Below are 19,150 nucleotides of genomic sequence, written 5' to 3'. Positions count from 1 at the left end.
ATAACGAGCAACATTTTTCATTGAAGGTGAAATCATTGCCTCTACTTTTACAGGATCCAGCTATTACAGATGCGGTTTCGGTCTGATGTTATAACATGCCCACTTGTACCACTCACTGTATTTTATAGCACTTGAGCTTTCAAGTTCATTTCAAAGGCCTCCAGCTCTATCTGATAATGCAACTAACACATCCTGACAGGGGCAGGCGGGCTGTGATGAGCCTGGGGCTCCTTGTCTGTGTATCCTATTTGCCTTGTTTGGTATAATGAGCTAGAGGATTTAACATGTTTCCAAAACCCCAACACTGGGTCTAGCACAAGGCAGTTTTATGTGTTGTATCTATAAAATGATAAAGCCTTCCCTGGGATGAATTATATTGAGACGTCTGCTCTGACAGTAGGCATAGTGAAGTCTTCTTTTTATTGGCTGCCTGTATCTGTTGTTTTGAATATATCCGTGCGTTTATCTAGCAGATTGATAATTCTGTGATTGATTGCTTATGTGTTCTGTTCTCATTTCAGACTTTTGGCAGGAATACAGAAATATGTGTTTAGATATTTTATTAAAGATGGTCTGTGTCATTTCTAATTTAGATGATTGGCAATGCCAGTGGTTACCATTTGCCTGTGGTGAGAAATCCTGTGTCTGTGTAATTAGGGTAATGACAACTTTCAGGTTATAATTTGAAGAAATTAATATAAGACTTTAATGAGTCTGACAGCTATTAAAGAGAACCTGTCGCCAACTTAAAATATTTCAGCTTAAAGCCCCAAACAATTAAGTGTTTGAATACTTACTTGCAGTGTTTCTTTCCATAAAGTGGTTGTAAACCCTTACATATACCCAGTGAAGTGACTGGCCTCAGGTGATACACAGAGATGAAACAAATCCTCCTATGTAAGTTGTACCTGTCTATCTGCAGCAGTATTTCTCCTACAGTTATTTAAAGTACATAATTTACACAGGATCTCTCAGCTCTGAAAAGCAGGAGGCAGGAAGGTGAAGCTACACTCAGTGAGGACAGCTTTGGGAGCTGATTGGATAGAAGGGACACACCCCCTCCACATAGCTTACAGGAACAGAGCTGAGGTTGTCAATCTGCTGAAGGTTCCTCCCCTGTCACCATTTTTCCCTTGGTGTCAGGAAAACTTGTCAGAAATGATTCATGCAGATAGCAGAGCTATGAAACAGCAGACAGAAATGACACTTGGTGCTCTTAAAGTGGTAGTAAACTAAAAAAAAAAAAGTTTTCCCTTGCAAGACAAAGGCATAACGTGCAATATTCATCGCAGATATTAATTTTACCTACAGGTATGCTTTATTATAAGCTTGCCTGTAGGTAAAAAAAAAAATGTTCACTTCCACTTTGAGACTAGTACACACTATAGAGGGATATGCTTTGTTAATTTTTCATGTCTGAGGTTTACAACCACATTAATTTTATTCTCTTGCAATGTGGTTTTGAACTTGCCAAAAGATTTGACTATTCCAGGAGGAGTCAATTTTGTAGCAGAGCCCCTACCTCTTGGCACTTCATAACTCTTTCCCTTTCTGGGAGTGTCAATTTACTGCCTTTGCTGGCCCAGATCCTCTGTCCCTCTCTTTATCTCCCTGCATAATCTTTTTTTATGTAGATGCTTTGGGAAAATCGAAGGGGAATACTATTGAGTGCTGACATAACATCCACGATGGCAGCGCCCAGTAGCAATATAAGAGAAATTAATCCTGCCCTATGGTACCTAAGCAAATATAATATGTAGCTGCCATTACCCCAATTATACCGCAAAAAGGATATAACCAAATATAAATTAAATGATATAAACTTGGGTCTGGCGCCACAAAACACTAGCCCCGGTTGTAGTAAAAAGATATTATGTATATATCAATTATGTGAACCAACATGAAACACTATTCAAACTACTACAATACCCCTCCCTTCCACTATCAGTGCTTTAATATCTTAATAAATATACCAAATAAAAGTGCTGTATTTTTTAAATTGCCATGGATCCGATCAATACAAATACAATATAAACCATAAAGCATAGATTTTCTATAGCTCTATATTATACACCTCCCCCTTATTCAATACATAAATATACAGTACATGTAGACAAAGTCCAATAAAGTGCCGAGTGGAGCTACCAGTAGCAGTCTCAGTGCTTTTAGATGTTTATGCAAAGGAGGCTTTTACATTACATTTTACATTTAAATAAAAAAGACATGAAATACATTAAATGCACATATAATATTATGAGAAGAGTGTTAGTCAATTTTTAGCCTGGAGACAAGGTCTCTGTACAATTCTGCAGTTATCAGGAAGCACAAGGTGCCTGATATTGCACTTTCTAGCCATATAACCTTCATATTTACGCTTTTCCAAAATGATTGTCACTTTGTAACCAAGCACTTGACGTTTCCTTATTTGAGGACTAGAGCCTGTCCAGCGAGAGTGTCCTTACTGGCCACTAAGGCATTCTCCTGGCATTGGACATCAGAAGGGCAGTTGCCAGGGCTTAGTCCCAAAGTAAGGAATGTCCAATGCTTAGTAACAAAGTAAAAGCTGTTTTAATGGTGCACACAGAGAAGGGGAATTTATACTAGGAATTTATCTTAGCCATTTTACATTACCTAAAGTAATAATCCAGTCTCAAATGGATACATTTTGACACCTTTGCCATAAATGTTTGCCCTTTCTTTTGAGCTGCATTGGGCAGCATTGCCCAACACAGTCCCAACAGATGTAAAAGTCAATTAACTGTATGTTCTGTTGTTTCCGTTTATTTATTTCAGGTACTTATATAGCGCCGTCAATTTACGCAGCACTTTACACATATATTGTACATTCACATCAGTCCCTAACCCTCAAGGGGCGTACAATCTGAGGTCACTAACTTACATTCAAGGGCCAATTTAGACAGGATCCAATTAACCTACCAGCATGTCTTTGGAGTGTGGGAGGAAACCGGAGTACCCAGAGGAAACCCACGCAGGCACAGGGAGAACATGCAAACTCCAGGCAGGAGGTGCTGTGGCTGGGATTCGAACCAACGACCCTAGTACTGCCAGGTGGAAGTGCTTATGATTTAACCACTGTGCTGCCCATTTAGACCACAGGTGTCAAACTGGAGGCCCTGCAGCTATTGCCAAACTACAAGTCCCATGAGGCATTGCAAGATTGATAGTTTGGAGTTGACTCCGAAAAGGCAGAGGCATGATGGAACTTCTAGTTTCACAACAGCTGGAGGGCCGTCAGTTTGACACCCCTGGTTTAGATCAATGCTGGAAAAAAGCTGGAAATGTTGTACATAGTAATGGGTGCATAGCATTGAGTGAAATATTTTGTGACATTTCAATAAAGTTTAAAACACATTATTACAGATTGCATCCAAATTCAAGTGAAATGGCTTTGATGTTTGCACATCTTTATAAATGGGGAGAATGTTCAAATTAATTATTACTCTGAAAATATTAAGTATCTTTTGGGTCTTTTAAGTATGAGTTGGTGTTTGTTCATTTAATTTACAGGTCAGGACATTAAAGTAGAAGTTTAGACTATACCTCACCCCACCTTCCTTCCCATTACCCTTCATACATTTACTGTAAATTGCAATTTCTGACATTTTCTTTGTGGTCATGTGACTGTAAATCTCTGTGTAATGTGTGACTGTTGAAATAACTCTTTCCTTCTGACAACACCTGCAGTGGAATTCAGCCCTTCACAATGCATAGAGGAGATGGATTTTTGGGTTCACGTGACTGTACAGTATGGAAAAACAAGGAGAGATGTATTTAAACTTTGATTTATGCTGAAATATATGAAGGGTAAAGGAAGGTAGGAGAAAAAAATGAAAAGGTGAACTTATACCCTCCCCACTGTACTTCACTTGGGTGATGAGCTGTCTTTGCCCATGCAGCCTAAATAGCAGTCCAGGGATTTGAAATCCCCACCCTTCTTCCTGCAGCTTTCTGGGACGGATCAAGGCGGTGCTGGCGCTGACCAGTTTGAATCGCTCTGATCCATCCCAGAAGCACTGCAGAAAGAAGATTAAAAAAAGAGCAAGGATTTCAAGTCTCCAAACCACTGCACCAGCTACATGGGCAAAGGCAGCTCCCCACCCACAGAGGTAAGTACAGCAGGGGGTAGGGAGAGTGTAATGTGTTGGTGCAGTGTTTCATTTTTTCTGAAACTCTTTAAGTGCTGTCTTCATAAAGCAGTGGTTGATTCACTGGCTGTGAATCAATCATTTAAAGCACACACAGTTGGGAATATTCACATGCAGTAAATGTTTGGTGAAAGTCAGATTAACTGCTTTATAAATATGAACCTAGGTTTAACATGAACACTCTTAAATTATGAAATGTGATATAATAATATATATTGGTAAGTACTGTCCTTGTAACCAGGGGTGGACTGACAATTCATGGAGCCAATAGGGGATCATGGGGACCCTGTGTCCTCATCAACACCCAAAAAAGCCTATGAAAAAGCCGATGAAAGGTGCCAGGGGCATCTCATGGGGCCCCCTACTGACCCTGGGCCCTCGGGTAGTGCCCGAGTGCTTGAATGGTCAGTCCGCCCCTGCTTGTAACCAATAATGAGATTTGAAATAGGTTGCGAAGATGGGCCTCTGGTACTTTTCTCCTTTTCGGGATATCTGGACAGCAAGTGCGCTGTGTTTTAAACTATTACTTCCTTCTGTGCTAGCTTTTTAAATGTTTTTTTCCAGTGATCTCCTGAAATGTATATTTATCCACACATATTAAAAGTTTTTTTTTACATAAATAGCAATTATGAGAATAAACATCTTGTGCTGTTTTTTTTTCATTTAGGTGTGTTGTAGTTTTATTAAATCCCCGAAAGAACAAACAGCATCATATCCTGAACAGTTCCAGGTGAGTGTTGCACTATATGTAAATCCTTCTACTGATTAGTGGCCGACTGTCTGCAGATCTGATCCTTTGCACAAGTCGAATCCATCACAAATCATTCTTTGATCCACCATAACATGATTCTGATCACATTTAGTCAGAAATAATTCAATAATATGCCCCTGTAATTTATTGAATTACATTGCATTGTAATTCAATTAATTGTATGTTTTTATACATGAGGCTTGTGTACATTGGGTTTTATTTGAGTCCTGGGCTGAAAGTCTTCGCATTCAAGCCTAAGTTTAGGTAAACGTTTTTCTTTTAAATCTGCAAGGGATGGTATTTACATTTTAAAGGATATGTTCACCTGTAGTAACATGTTCTATGTTGCACCTGTATTTAGGATTTCACATTTTACTATGTAGCACGTGTCTACACCCCCATTACACCCCATGAGAGAGGGCAAGGATTCCTATCCCTGCACCCGCTGTCAGATTGTGAGAACACAGTTGTGCTAGGCTCCACCCACATAGCCACCTCATTCATTCACAGAGTTCAGTAAATGAATTAAATAAAAGTTGCGTCTGCTATCGCGCAGAAGACTTGTAGTTCTCAATGAACTACAAGGGTACTCATCATCGCCCTTGTACTTCACGTACAGTTCCAGCAGCTGAATAACTTGTCTGCCCATATGAAGGTACTTCATCTAGGGTTGATCACTCACATGTGATTGCAGCATGAGTAATTACATGCGAGGTGGTTGTGATTAGCTGCAAGAGCTGGCAACCTCCCATTGCTTTTATTGGGGCTGCCACAGCTAATTGTGGGAACCCCCACTGAGGTTCTCCTAAATAATCCCATTCAGGGTGCATTCGCAAGTGTGAATGCACCATTAAGGCTTGGTTGAAATTCCCCAAACTGGGATACAGATACCAGTAAAGCCAGCAACAATGGAGGCACAGACAGCACTAAACACCAAAGTGTTAACAAACAAACAGAAAAAAAAAAACAAAGAATTTTGGCTGGAATTCTTAATAGATATTTATATTTTAATATTCAGCCCTGTGTAGAATGCATTTGTTCATTTATTCAGACTTGCTGGTTTGTGTAATGTTCCCTGCACTGTAACCTATGCATTCACATTCAGTACATTTGTCACAATTGGCACTCTGTTTGTGTACAATTTTTTCTGGTCATTTGATCCTTTTCCTATTCCAGCCTGGCTAGTCTTGCTATTTTGTGCTGTCTCCCTCTCGGAGTTCCAGCTCTATTAATGGCTCCTTTAGTCAATAATTGACCTGGAGGACTCCTATTTTCTCCCTCACACTTCTGGGTGATGAGAGGGCTTCTAAACAGCAGAGCCTGGAACTAAATTGTCCTTGACACGGAGCATGAAGGACGAACTTTCGGTTCCCTTGCTGTAAGATTAGGAACATAGTATTTGTGGATGTTTGCCCTGGTTACTTAAGATTCTTGTAGCTTTTAGATCCATAAATCCAAAAATACTAATGGCATTTGATTGAATCTCCTTTTGGCAGGATGGGGATTGATTGACCCCTGTATTAGTTAAAGATTTGTCCTCCACAAATTGCAGAGTGTATAGTTAGACCCTTAATATTACAGAAGTTTGGAAAATGTAAAGTTGGTTTTACAGATATGATGTCAATGATAAGCTTTAGATTGTAGCCTAAATGTTTTCTTTAAAAGTGGTTGTCGTCATTGTGTCTCATTCTCCCTGTTGTGTTGTCAATCTTTTTATTATAGAACAGGAGATGTTGTAACACACAAAGGTGGGTGGAAACACCTATAACTACTAGGTGGCCAGAAACAGATTCTGGAACCACCTTCCCAGATCCCATCTTGAGATTAGGTAGCGTAACCAACCAAAGCATAGTAATAAAACTACTGTACCACAGTCCAGATTGTTGAGAAGTTGATTCACATTTAATGCGTGTTAACATGCTTTATGACACGCATTGATGTGCAATGGAAAGCCCATTACAACGCATATTAAAAAACAAAGCAATGCATATCATATGGCAGTGACATTTATTTTGATGTGTTTCTGTTGGTTTCTAAGGAAAAGACATAAGGGGGAAAAAAACAAACCTAAATGCCAAACTGTAATGGGCTCTACTTGTTTCTGAGCTGCTAACATTAACAAAACTGCCGTTGTCTAGTAACTGCTAGTCTATGCTGGTTTATGCACCTCTAGAAATAAAGCCTAAAATAATGCCAAATGTATCAGCGCTGAGCAAACTGTTGGCGCTTTATAAATACTGTATAATAATAATGTATTGGTGGCAGGTCATGTTCCATTGCTGACCACTTGATAAGCTGTTGCAAAATGAGTTGGTTTCACCATAAACCGTGGTTAACCAGATTTCCACCTTTAACAGACTTGTGTGCCCACAGATTCAATGGTTTTATGCCACCAAGCTGCGAAGTAAAACAACAAGAAGCGCACCAACCTTGTGCATTACCTCAGTAACGAAAATTTATTAAATGAAGGAAAGGTACTCACAAACAGCGAATAAAAATAGGCATGTAAGTCCACCCAGGGACTTCAAAGGTAAGAGGCCAGCGCGAATCCCATCATGGGTATAGGTACTCAGTCCACCTGACGCGTTTCGAAGGTCATGCCTTCTTCCTCAGAGCAAGGCATGACCTTCGAAACGCGTCAGCTGGACTGAGTACCTATACCCATGATGGGATTCGCGCTGGCCTCTTACCTTTGAAGTCCCTGGGTGGACTTACATGCCTATTTTTATTCGCTGTTTGTGAATACCTTTCCTTCATTTAATAAATTTTCGTTACTGAGGTAATGCACAAGGTTGGTGCGCTTCTTGTTGTTTTACTTCGCAGTTTGTTCGGGCTTCCCCAGCCTTGGTTTGGAGCTGCACGACCTTGGATACTCCGGTGGTTGCTTCTCTGGAGGTTTAATTCCATCTACTCGCCACCGGCCTGGGTCCCGGAGCGCAGGAGAAATCTTTTTCGGTTTATGCCACCAAGAGTTGTGTCCTTCAGTGTGGGCATAAGGAAATAATAGTGGACTAATGCTGGGGGGTGATTGTGTCTGTATAGGTAACATGCAGGTTTTCTACTCTGTGTATGTTTCTTTGAATGCTGTACAACTTAACCTGTATTTCAGATTTTTTTTTTTTTAAATTTTATAACTCGATTTGTGTATGCATATATTTCAGGAAAACAATCACTGCACTAGCATTTTCTCCAGATGGAAAGTTCTTGGTCACAGGAGAGGTATGTGTTTTGTAGTGTGAATCGAGAGATTCCTTTAGTTAATTAATCATGTTTAAAGTAGTGATGAGCTTGAACGTACCTAGGTTCGGTCCAAGCAGGCTTCGAGTGTCGAATCTGAACTCCATTGAAGTCAATGGTAGCCAAATGTTAAACAGTAATGACAGTTTTCTTGGCTATGATAGGGGTTGTAAAACAAATGGTACGGGGTGCTGGACACTGCCCTGGAGAATGTGTGCCAAAGCAATAAAAAAGTTTAAAAACTGTTTGGCAGGGTGAAGCAATTTTACTAATGCTTAAAGCAAAACCTTATAAATGCAAAATTGCATGAAATACCATGCCCAAGGAAGCCCTTAACCTGCCTGTGAAGTGCTGCATGTATGCGATGTATAAGTGTTTAAATTGCCAGCAAAATTACAGCTTCCAGTAACTTTACTTCTGTTTGTGAATAAAATGGCCAGGGATTACATTCATTTATGCTAGACCCTTATGAGGGTCTGATATAGATGTTAATGAGGGACCACCTAACAAACAAAAAATGTATGGGGCTTGTGTTTTAAGGGGATATGCCATGTGAATATAAGACCAAAAAAAAATATGAGACCCCTCCAAAAATGCACTCCAGATCTTTGAGTATGCAGCCTGGTAGGCCAGGAAAGGGGAGTAGGAAGTAAGCATTTAGCCCCGCCACCCAAACCATGTAGAATTAGGATAAATAGGTAAATGACTTAAAAGATAAGTTCACCTTTTGTAACATGCTACACCCATTTTCAGCATGTAACATGTTACAAATGCACGGGACCCCACTCCCCCCTGATCCCCTGTTGTGACAGCTAGCGGGGGGATCTTCTCCCGCCCGCTGTCGCAATCTGAAAAAACTCTGTCCACATGGCCACGTGTTCTGTGAATTGGAAAACTACAAGTCCCAACAGCCTTTGTGGCTGTCGATTTATAGTTGTCAATACTGCCTGCCCATATTGGAGGTACGGGCAGACAGGTACACAGACAGTCTGCAGGACTGTGGCACTATACGCACGATCTGCTGATTGTGGGTACAAGGCTTTACAGGCTCCTAACAAAAAGTAAATGCATATTATTTTACCTGCACAAAAGAAAACAAATGTGCCTTTTATTTTTTTTCTTTTTGGAAAAGTGATCTTATCCTTTACCAATAAAGAGCAAAATAGGGGAAACACATATTTCATTAATAGATGTATTTATACATTTAACCACTTTAAATAAAACATGAATAGATCCCTTCTGGTTTCATGTGAGAAAGAAGTCCATTTTGCATGCAATATAAAAGGTGTCAAGCCTTGCTTGTGTAAATTAGTTGCATTTTGTCCAGCTTCCCACATTGAAGAAACACCATTCTGCCCTCTAAAATTTGCAATTGCTTCCAATACATGTGGGTCAATCCTCCCGAAACAAAAGCACTGAAGCCATCTGCGTCTAGATGCTTGATTGAGCAGTGGAGTCATTTAGGGACACCGTGGCATGACTAAAATAGACAATTATCCTGGTGTCATTAGAAAACCACAGCTCTGCTGCCCAAAGGCAACACCTTCTCCTTTTTGGAGGAAGATGCAGGGTAGAATACCTACTAGTCGCACCCCTGGGCAAAAATCAGCATGTTTGGTAAAAGGTAGGCAATGTGAGTAGTCCTGGTTCAGCTCACATCAACATTCCCTGTTTGTTCTGTCCTCCATAATTAGACTGCACAGATGTTGGCAGTTTTTTCTTTCCATTTTGTTGTTGCCTGGTTTTCTGCAGGACATCTATTTATAGTCCATCCCAGATGTTGGGCTTTTTTTCATCTGTATAGACATGTGTCCATTCTGACAAGCCAATAAACCTTCACGAAATTCCCCAGTACTTATAGAGCATTAAGTGGAAGCTATATCTGCTTCCAGTGGTCATCCACAAATTGCAGCTGGCCTCTTCAGTTTCCTGTCTCCACTTCTGTATTCAGTTTTTCCTCATCAAAAACATTTTAAGTTGGTGTCCAGGGGATGTGATGTATGCTGGAAGTGATCAGTAGATTGTTGGGGCTGGGTACTGGAAACTGGCACAACCAGAATGTAAACTGGAACCCTTGCCCAAAGCAACCATTTAAAATTCTTGTTTGAAAGATGACTCATGATTGGTTTCCATGGACAAAAAAATTAAATTTTCTTCAACTTCCTTTTTTCTTTTTAATGTCCGCTATACTGAAATTACTTTTTCATCCAGGGAAAGATCTGTTTTCTGCTTTTTTGGTTGTTCAGTTTATTTAACTAATATTAAAAGTGATGCCATTTAGTGTGTGTGTGTTGTGATATTGTTTAGCTCAGTGGTAGAAGCATATTAGTAAGTCCATTCCACTCTGAGCTGTGTTTTAGAGCTTGTTTGCCCAATTTTATTAAAATCAAACTTCATCACAAAAACAGTTGCCCATGCAGTGGTTCAACCATCAAAAACAGGTAACAGAAAATGCTAAACCTTCTGATTCCCTCTTCAGCTGCACTACTGCTTAGTCCTGAACCTTGAGGGAAAGAAAAGGTAAGTCTCCTCAGTGGGAAAAAGTCAGGATAAAATGCTGACAGGGGTTTACATAATTCCCTACTCCAAAGCTGAAAAGACGTTTTGGCTTTAGATACGATTTTACCCCGGTTCACATCTATGCGGCCATGCGGGCTGCGTTTTACGCGGACACGAGAGCTTATTCATTTGAATGGACTCCCGTGCCCGTGACACGCAGGGAAAGAAGTCCCTGCACTTCTTTGGAGAACGCAGCCCGCACAGTAACCCTGGTTCCCAGTACGGTTGCAGTTTTCTGGTGCAGACGGCATGCCATTAGAACTAATGGCACCCGCTCGTGGGTCCGCATTTCTCTGTGCGGGTGGTGCAGCTGCACAGATTTTCATGCGGATCCGCAGTGGCACCACCCGCACAGATGTGAAGCTAGGGTTAAGGCTCACAAAGCTTTCTGATCACCCTGGAAGCCTTAAAACACAGGGCACTCTGTTAATGCAGATCTTGACCAGCCCCCTCCTGTACCTCAATATACAGTGGATTTAAAAAATCTACAAATCCCTGTTAAAATGTCAGGTTTCTGTGATGTAAAAAAATAAGACAAAGATAAATAATTTCAGAACTTTTTCCACTTTTAAACACTTGCTCTCCTGAGGATTTACTCCCCTTCCTGACCAGGCCATTTTTTGTGTTCCTTTAACTGACAATTTTGCGGTCATGCAACGCTGCACCCAAATGAAATTTACGCCCTTGTTTTCTCACAAATTGAGCTTTCTTTTGGTGGTATTTGATCACCTGTGCGGTTTTTATTTTTTGCGCTATAAAAAAAAGCGACAATTTTGAGAAAAAAATATTTTTGACTTTTTGCTATTAAACATATCCAGTAAAAAAATTTTAAAAATCAAATTTCGTCATAAATTTAGGTCAAAATGTATTCTGCTACGTCTTTGCTAAAAAAAAAAATCCTAATACTGTACGTGTAAATTAATTGGTTTACATGAAAGTTATAGCGTTTACAAATGGCAGTATATTTTTTTTTTTCAACTAGTAATGGTGACTTATAGCGGGACTGCGGCGGACATTTTGACACTGGGGGCAACTGACTTGATGTCCTTGACATCCCCAGTGACACCAAAACAGTGATCAATGCTAAAAAAAAAAGCACTGACACTATACTAATGGCACTGGGCAAGAAGGGGTTAATATGAGGGGCAATCAAAGGGTTAACCATGTGCTGGGTGTGTTTTACTATGGGGCGATGTCTGTGTGCTTCACTGTAAGCACACTGCTTTGGATGGCTGTGCTGTGCACCTGCTGGGACCTGGTGATTGACAGCCGCTGTCGCAAATGGCAGGACGGTTAGGGTGCGCACGCGCTCCTTACCCGGAAATGCAAAATCACGTATATACACGTGATATTGCATACCCGTTCCGCCCTGTAGCAGTATGGCATATCTTGACTTGCCAATATTTGCCCACTCTTCCTTGCAAAAATACTCCAAATCTGTCAGATTGCAAGGGCATCTCCTGTGCACAGCCCTCTTCAGATCACCCCACAGATTTTCGATTGGATTCAGGTCTGGGCTCTGGCTGTGCCATTCCAAAACTTTAATCTTCTTCTGGTGAAGCCATTCCTTTGTTGATTTGGTTGTATGCTTTGGGTCGTTTTAATGCTGAAAGATGAAGTTTCTCTTCATGTTCAGCTTTCTAGCAGAAGACTGAAGGTTTTGTGCCAATATTGACTGGTATTTGGAACTGTTCATAATTCCCTCTACCTTGGTGATGTGCAGTGTTGTTTTTGCTCCAAACATATCTTTTGGAATTATGGCCAAAAAGTTCAACCTTGGTTTCATCAGACCATAACACATTTTCCCACATGCTTTTGGGAGACTTCAGATGTGTTTTTTGCAAAATTTAGCCAGGTTTGGATGTTTTTCTTCGTAAGAAAAGGTTTCCATCTTGCCTTACCCCATGGCCCAGACATATGAAGAATACGGAAGATTGTTGTCACATGTACCACACAGCCAGTACTTGCCAGATATTCCTGCAGTTTTGGTGCTGTAGACCAGTTTTAGTCTCGTCTTTTTATCAGTTTTGGAGGGACGTCCAGTTCTTGGTAATGTCACTGTTGCGCCATATTTTCTCCACTTGATGATGACTGCCTTCGCTGTATCCCATGGTATATCTAATGCCTTGGAAATTTTTTTGTACCCTTCTCCTGACTAATACCTTTTAACAGTGAGATCCCTCTGATGCTTTGGAAGCTCTTTGCGGACAGTGGCTTTTGCTGTAGGATGTGACTAAGAAAATGCCAGGAAAGACCTATTAGAACAGCTGAACTTTATTTGGGGTTAACCAGAGGCACATTAAATGATGGCGGATGTGTACTGACTCCTATTTAACATGATTTTGAATGGGATTTGCTTAATTCTGAACACAGCTACATCCCCAGTTATAAGAGGGTGTGCACATATATGCAACCTTAAATTACATTAAAGGTGGAAAGAGTTCTGAATTTTTTTACATCAGAAAAACCAGACATTTTAATAGGTGTGTGTAGACTTTTTATATCCACTGTATACCCTTAACTGTGAGATACAGTAAGAAGTTGACCCGGTCATTTGGCTAAAGCTTGCCTATTGTTGCAGCCTGGCTTTTGGGCCCCATGGACACTCCACAAGATTTATGAACATGCATGCAAGTTTCTGTTTTATATATTTTCTGCCTGTTTCCCCTTTAAACATGACCACAGGGTCACTTTAAGTGCATCACTCATGTGAGGTTGTGGTAAGCTTACTGCAGGCTCACTACTTTTGTCCTTTTGTAAAGACTGTGCTAGCTTGAGGCTTGGTGCCTGCCTGTTTCTGGCTTCAACACTGACTTTGAATAAGTATGTTGAATAGAAAGTCAGAATGAAGTCAGAAATCCTGATCTGGATCCTTAATTTATGAGCCTCAATGTTAAAGCTATTGGATCTGTTTGACCACCAGGCAACTAGTATTTTCATAAATAGAATTGCCATGGCAGTCTTCAGGTTATTTCAGCGTTGAGCTCTGTTTCCTTGCAAATTACCATTCTGATACTGCTGAAGTGAATCAGAATTGTAACGGTCATGTGACTCTTCATTCAAATATGAGCTGCTTTGTGGAGCTAATAGTTGCCATAGTGGGGATACACTAAGATATGCTAAATCATGTTATACTTATTTTTTTTCAACAGATTAGGGTGCTTTCACACAGCTATGTCTGCTCCTGTCAGCTGGGAATCCATGAACAAATTGGAGCTGAAGGAGACAGATGACACTTTTGTGACACCTTTGCCCATGATGGCTCTATGAGCGGCTGGGTATACATTGATGCACATCCATGTACATCAGGCTGCCTCCAATCTGTGACATTTAGGTCTAGGGAAACTAACAAGAAAATGGTCCTTTTCCATTTTTTTTCCCTGCATGGACTTTGAGATGCACATCCATTTACCGGTACTTTCCTCTGCCCATAGACCTGCAAAACAGATAGGTGAACCTTATTGGAAAGCCCATGTTAAAGGGGCTTTAAGCTTTTTATTAAAGAACTCTCCTCCAGGCCAAAAATTTGTTATCGGCTCATAACCTGCTGAGACTTTTTATAAGCATACCCATAAATGGTGTTCAATTTTGTATTCATATGAAACATCTACTTTTTCTACCACTTTTTGTATTTATAAATATTCTAGTACTGCCTGATATTCTTTCATCTGTGTTTTTGCATATCTTAGTGGTACATGTTTGTTTATGATATGTTGCATTTTACCCTACATTTTAATGTATTTTTTATGTCGGTAGGAAAATCTTTTTCTTAGTTTGTTCCAACTTTCCTTGTAGAGTGGACACATGCCAGCAGTACGGGTCTGGGATGTGGCTGAAAGGACACAGGTGGCAGAACTTCAAGAACACAAATATGGGGTGGCCTGTGTGGCTTTCTCTCCTAGCTCCAAATACATTGTATCTGTGGGATACCAGCATGACATGATTGTCAATGTGTGGTCATGGAAGGTGAGTCTTGGTTTCACTCTGTTTTTGAGCATGTTCTGAAATTTGATTGCCATATAAATACACAGCAGTGTCATGATTTTTTTCCCTGTTTTGTTCTTTTCATTTTATCTGTGTTAGCTTTTCCACTTCTCCACTCTTGCCCATAGAAAAAGATCACTGTCAGTTGGGAGTGTGTATTCAGTTTTTAAAGAAACCACAGACTGCTTTTCCATCAGTGTTATCAGGCTTTATAAACCATATTGGCACACATTTAAAGCAACCTTAACGGAAGGGTACCTATGCTGTAGCACACCACTATGCACCTATGCGTTGTGATGATCTGCATTGTTAAAAATAGGATAGATATCTATTTTGAGCATTGAGAATTCACTTAAAATGAATGGCTGCTTAACTTGCTGTACTTCAACACATGAAAATCCATGTTAATGCATACATATTCTCTTTAGTCAATCTGTAAAGGGGTCCACCTTTTTACTTAATCAGATATAGCAAGAAGAGGAAGTGATTAAAGGGTATCCCTTTCATATGTATTATTGAGGCTGGCTCAGCTGATCATCTGCTTTATTTGTCTTATCTGGGTGGTACAATGAAGGCAAACCAAGCGGTAAATCTGTTGTGGACAGCAGTCTGCTTTTCCCATTTGTTTCAGAGTTGGCAGTAATGCCGCTGTGAGCCTTGTAACAGTTTGTCAGATTCTGGCAATTGTAAGGTTAGAAGAAGGAAATAATATGATTGGTTTATTAAGGTTTGTCATTTTGCTTCCAGACACTTTTTGTACATGAGACTTGGTATGCCTGATTTTTATTTCTTTTGTTTCTACATTGCATCATTGTAGGGAAGTCATCCAACTGCCATTTAAGGGGTTAGAGAGTTTTGTATTCCTCTTACTGTGAGAATAGCTTCGCTGAATATACCAGGAATTGTATGTTTAGACACACTGGGACAGATGTAACAAAGTACTGGGTCTTTCTATCTGCATTCCACTGCAAAGCACCACTTTTGACATAAAGGCATGAATTGAGTATGATTTAACCTTACATAACCTCAATCTTCTTGTACAATCCATTCACACTTGTCACCCTTTCTTAAGGTGGGAATACACGATTAGAAAATTGACCGATCGGTCATCCGACGACCGAGAGGCGTTTGTTCGTTGGTCGAAATCGTGGCCCACATTAACAAATCTAAAAAAATTGTTCGTCGGGCAATACGTAGTGTTGACGTCTTCCGTACAATTGGAAGCAATGCGGTGTGCGTGTGACCTTGTAGCCACTTCCTTCTGGCCAGAACGAGCGATATAGATATACACAACAATTAACAGCAATGAGTACATCATAGTTTATTACATTACGTATATACATTAATAGTGATACATACAAATATAATATGCAGAATTCTGGTTTCGTTATCTCATTAGGCCAATCTACTTTTAACATTTGGATTTTTCGTTCGTGTTTACAAAGATTCCTTGGACATAAACATCCGGGATATCTTCTGTTTCTGCTCATGCGTGATAGCGCTTGATAGATTTTTTTGTACGACCGTCATACCACTGCATAGAAAATCGGTTGTTCGTTTGCGGAACGACAAAAAGTTTCAGTGTTGTTCAACCGGATTTTTCCGTTCATAATATCGTTATCAGTTAAAACATCCTGCTCATCAACGAAGAGAAAATTGTTCAATCAGTGGTTCTGCAAAATTTTTCGTACAATTTTCTTATCGTGTGTACAGGGCATTACAGTATATAATGTTAGGCCTCATTCACATGGCTGATTAAAACCGTGGTGCAGTAAGTTTCAGCGTAGATCTTTGGCTGATACCAGAGGTGTGCATGCACAACAAGCACTAAAAGATGATGCGCCCTGGAAGTAGTCAGTTTAGGGGAGATTTACTAAAACTGGTGCAGCTGTGCATGATAGCCAATCATCTTCTAATGTCAGCTTGTTCAATTACTGTAAGCTTTGGTGATAAAACCCGGAAGCTGATTGGTTTCTATACAGAGCTGCACCAGATTTTGCACTCTACAGCTTTAGTAAATAACCCCCTTTGTGTCTAGGGCCGCTCATCTATCTTTAACCTCACATAACCAGATGTATGGTTACGTGTAGACAGTGGTGGCACCTGTTAGGGATCCGGGTATGACCAGAAATGTGTGGACTGACACAGGGAAACACAGGCTCCAGGTATAGTATAAACAATACAATTTATCAAAGACTAAACAATACATAAACGCAGTGCAAGACTAAACATAAACACAGTGCAACCAAACCTCCAACAGATAACAATAAGAACAATACTAAACGTAGTCGGGCAGGCCGGGTTGGTAGCAAACGGGCAGGCAAGGTACAAGGAGCAGGCGGAAGAGTAGTCAGGAATAGCCGAGGTCAGGACAGGCAGAGTTCATGCAGAGTCAGGATTAAAGCAGAATCAGGATCAGGCAGGAAGCAGACAGGATGCAGGTACAGGGGCTCATGGGAAACATACACCAAGGCCCTGATCACAGGCCTGGCCATTCCTTAAATACACCTGCTGTAATCAGCCTCAGGTGATGGCTCATTGCAGGAGTGAGCCTCTGGTTGCTGAGAGCACCCGCTGGCCAGCCCTGATACTGCAGCCTACAAGGCAGGTGAGTCCCACCACCACTGGCAAGTCCATTCCTGACAGCACCTTTAAGCCTGTCTTGAAAACGATTCTAAAGGCTTATTTTTTTTAAAGAAAAAATACCAAATATGTCTATACCTACTGCTGTGTGCAGAAATTTTGCACAGAGCAGCCCAGATCCTCATCTGCTTCTGGCCCCTCCCTCCTGTCGGGTGCCCCCACAGCAAGCAGCTTGCTATGGGGGCACCCATTGCTCCGTGTGTCCATTCACACACACAGGCGCAGCTCAGCCCCGCCCCTCTCTTCTCATTGGCTCACTAGCTGTGATTGACACTTTCTAGCTGTGATCCCACTTTCTCTTCTCTCTTCTCACTGGCTGAGACAGAAATCCCAGGATCGCTAAGACTGCGGTGCACATTGCTGGATCGAGAGGGGGCTTAAATGAGTATTTAGGGGGAGCTGGAGGGGCATGCTTTACAGAGAAGGTTTTTTACCTTCATGAACCACAGCCCTAATCATTTGTATGCATGAGGCCTTACTGATGCCTTTTAAGTAGAAATCCCACCCATTCTTAGGTCACATCTATTCAATGCAGATGTAATTGTTGATCCATATTGTTTTTGTGTTGCATGTTAAGCAGGTCACTTTATAAGCATGATAAATGAACAAAAACAAAAATATTATGCAGTTTTGTACATTTATAATCACTGTTCTAAATGATGACTCTCTCACATAATGGGGTTGGTTTGATAAAGGGTAATGAACTGTTTACTTTGCAAATAAATTTTTCCTAGAGTTTAGAGAATGAGATGAAGCTCTTCTAACTTGCATCATTCAATCACGTGCAAGCAAAAATGCTTTTTCCTAGTACATGATTGGGTATTCTTTGCAAAGTGCAAAAAATAGAAACTTTTTACTCTATCAGGGCAAGCAGTCTCCCTGCTGTGAGAATACAGTACTGCAGTAGGGAAAATTCCACTGATTGTTAAAAAGAAAATGCATCTGTGCCCAGCTTAAAGAGATACTAAAGGTTAATTTTTTTTTTTTTGTAAAATAACAAACATGTCTATACTTACCTGCTGCTGTGTGCAGAGGTTTTGCACAGAGCAACCTGGATCCTCCTCTTCTCGAGTCCCCAGCAGGCTCTCCTGGCTCCTCCTTTCTGTTGGGTGCCCCCATAGCAAGCAGCTTGCTGTGGGGGCACCCATCACACACAGAGCCGCATTTTGGCCCTGCCCCCAATTCAAAAGAAGTGGAGGGGAAAAATATTTAATGGAGTATAAATATCACAAATATACAAGTCTATGATGGATAATGGCGCTGGTGCATATTGTAACCGGCTTGCTGTCTCAGCCAATGAGGCGGCAGAGATCCGGGACACTCAAGGCTGTTGTGCACATTGCTGGATCTTGATGGGGCTAAGGTAAGTATTGAGGGGGCTGGGGGCACTGCTGCATACAGAAGATTTTTTACCTTCATGCACAGAATGCATGAAGGTAAAAAAACCTTGAGCCTTTACAACCACTTTAACTTTACTGTAGATGCACTATGATATGAAGTGTGCATTGTAGTGATGTGTCCACTGTAATCTACTGCTTTTTTAAATCAAGATATAGTTCTGGCATAGTGACCACCCTTTTGACATGAATAAATAACATTCCTGACCTGGGCAGTCTAGGTCACATGGTCTGATTGCCTGTCTTTACTGCACTGAGTCTGTTCTCAATCAGCAGAGAGATAAGAGGATCAATAGGATTAGATTGCCTGATGTGCAGATGTAATTATTAACCAGATACACTAGACCTCTTTGATCTGATGAGTAACCAAAGTATAATGTACATTAGCACACATTGATAACATTGCTAAATTG

At 40.7% G+C, this 19,150-nt stretch overlaps 1 protein-coding gene across 4 annotated transcripts in view; it reads left to right on the top strand.

The window, feature by feature from the left end:
- The window catches only part of MAPKBP1 (mitogen-activated protein kinase binding protein 1), a 248,028-nt gene that overhangs the window by 151,365 nt on the left and 77,513 nt on the right, over nt 1-19,150 (top strand). For all 4 annotated transcript variants that reach the window (XM_089686912.1, XM_089686911.1, XM_089686909.1 and 1 more), the window contains 3 exons: nt 4,834-4,896; nt 8,079-8,136; nt 14,509-14,679. In XM_089686912.1, coding sequence (XP_089543038.1) covers nt 4,834-4,896; nt 8,079-8,136; nt 14,509-14,679 — 292 coding nt within the window. The remainder of the gene's footprint in view (nt 1-4,833; nt 4,897-8,078; nt 8,137-14,508; nt 14,680-19,150) is intronic.

This window comes from Staurois parvus, unplaced genomic scaffold, assembly GCF_062004578.1.
Source record: "Staurois parvus isolate SC_StPar_1 unplaced genomic scaffold, SC_StPar_1.0 ptg000414l, whole genome shotgun sequence".
Taxonomy (NCBI): Eukaryota; Metazoa; Chordata; class Amphibia; order Anura; family Ranidae; genus Staurois; species Staurois parvus.
The sequence above is the reverse complement of the archived record's forward strand: the minus strand, read 5'-3'. Positions and strand labels throughout refer to the sequence as shown.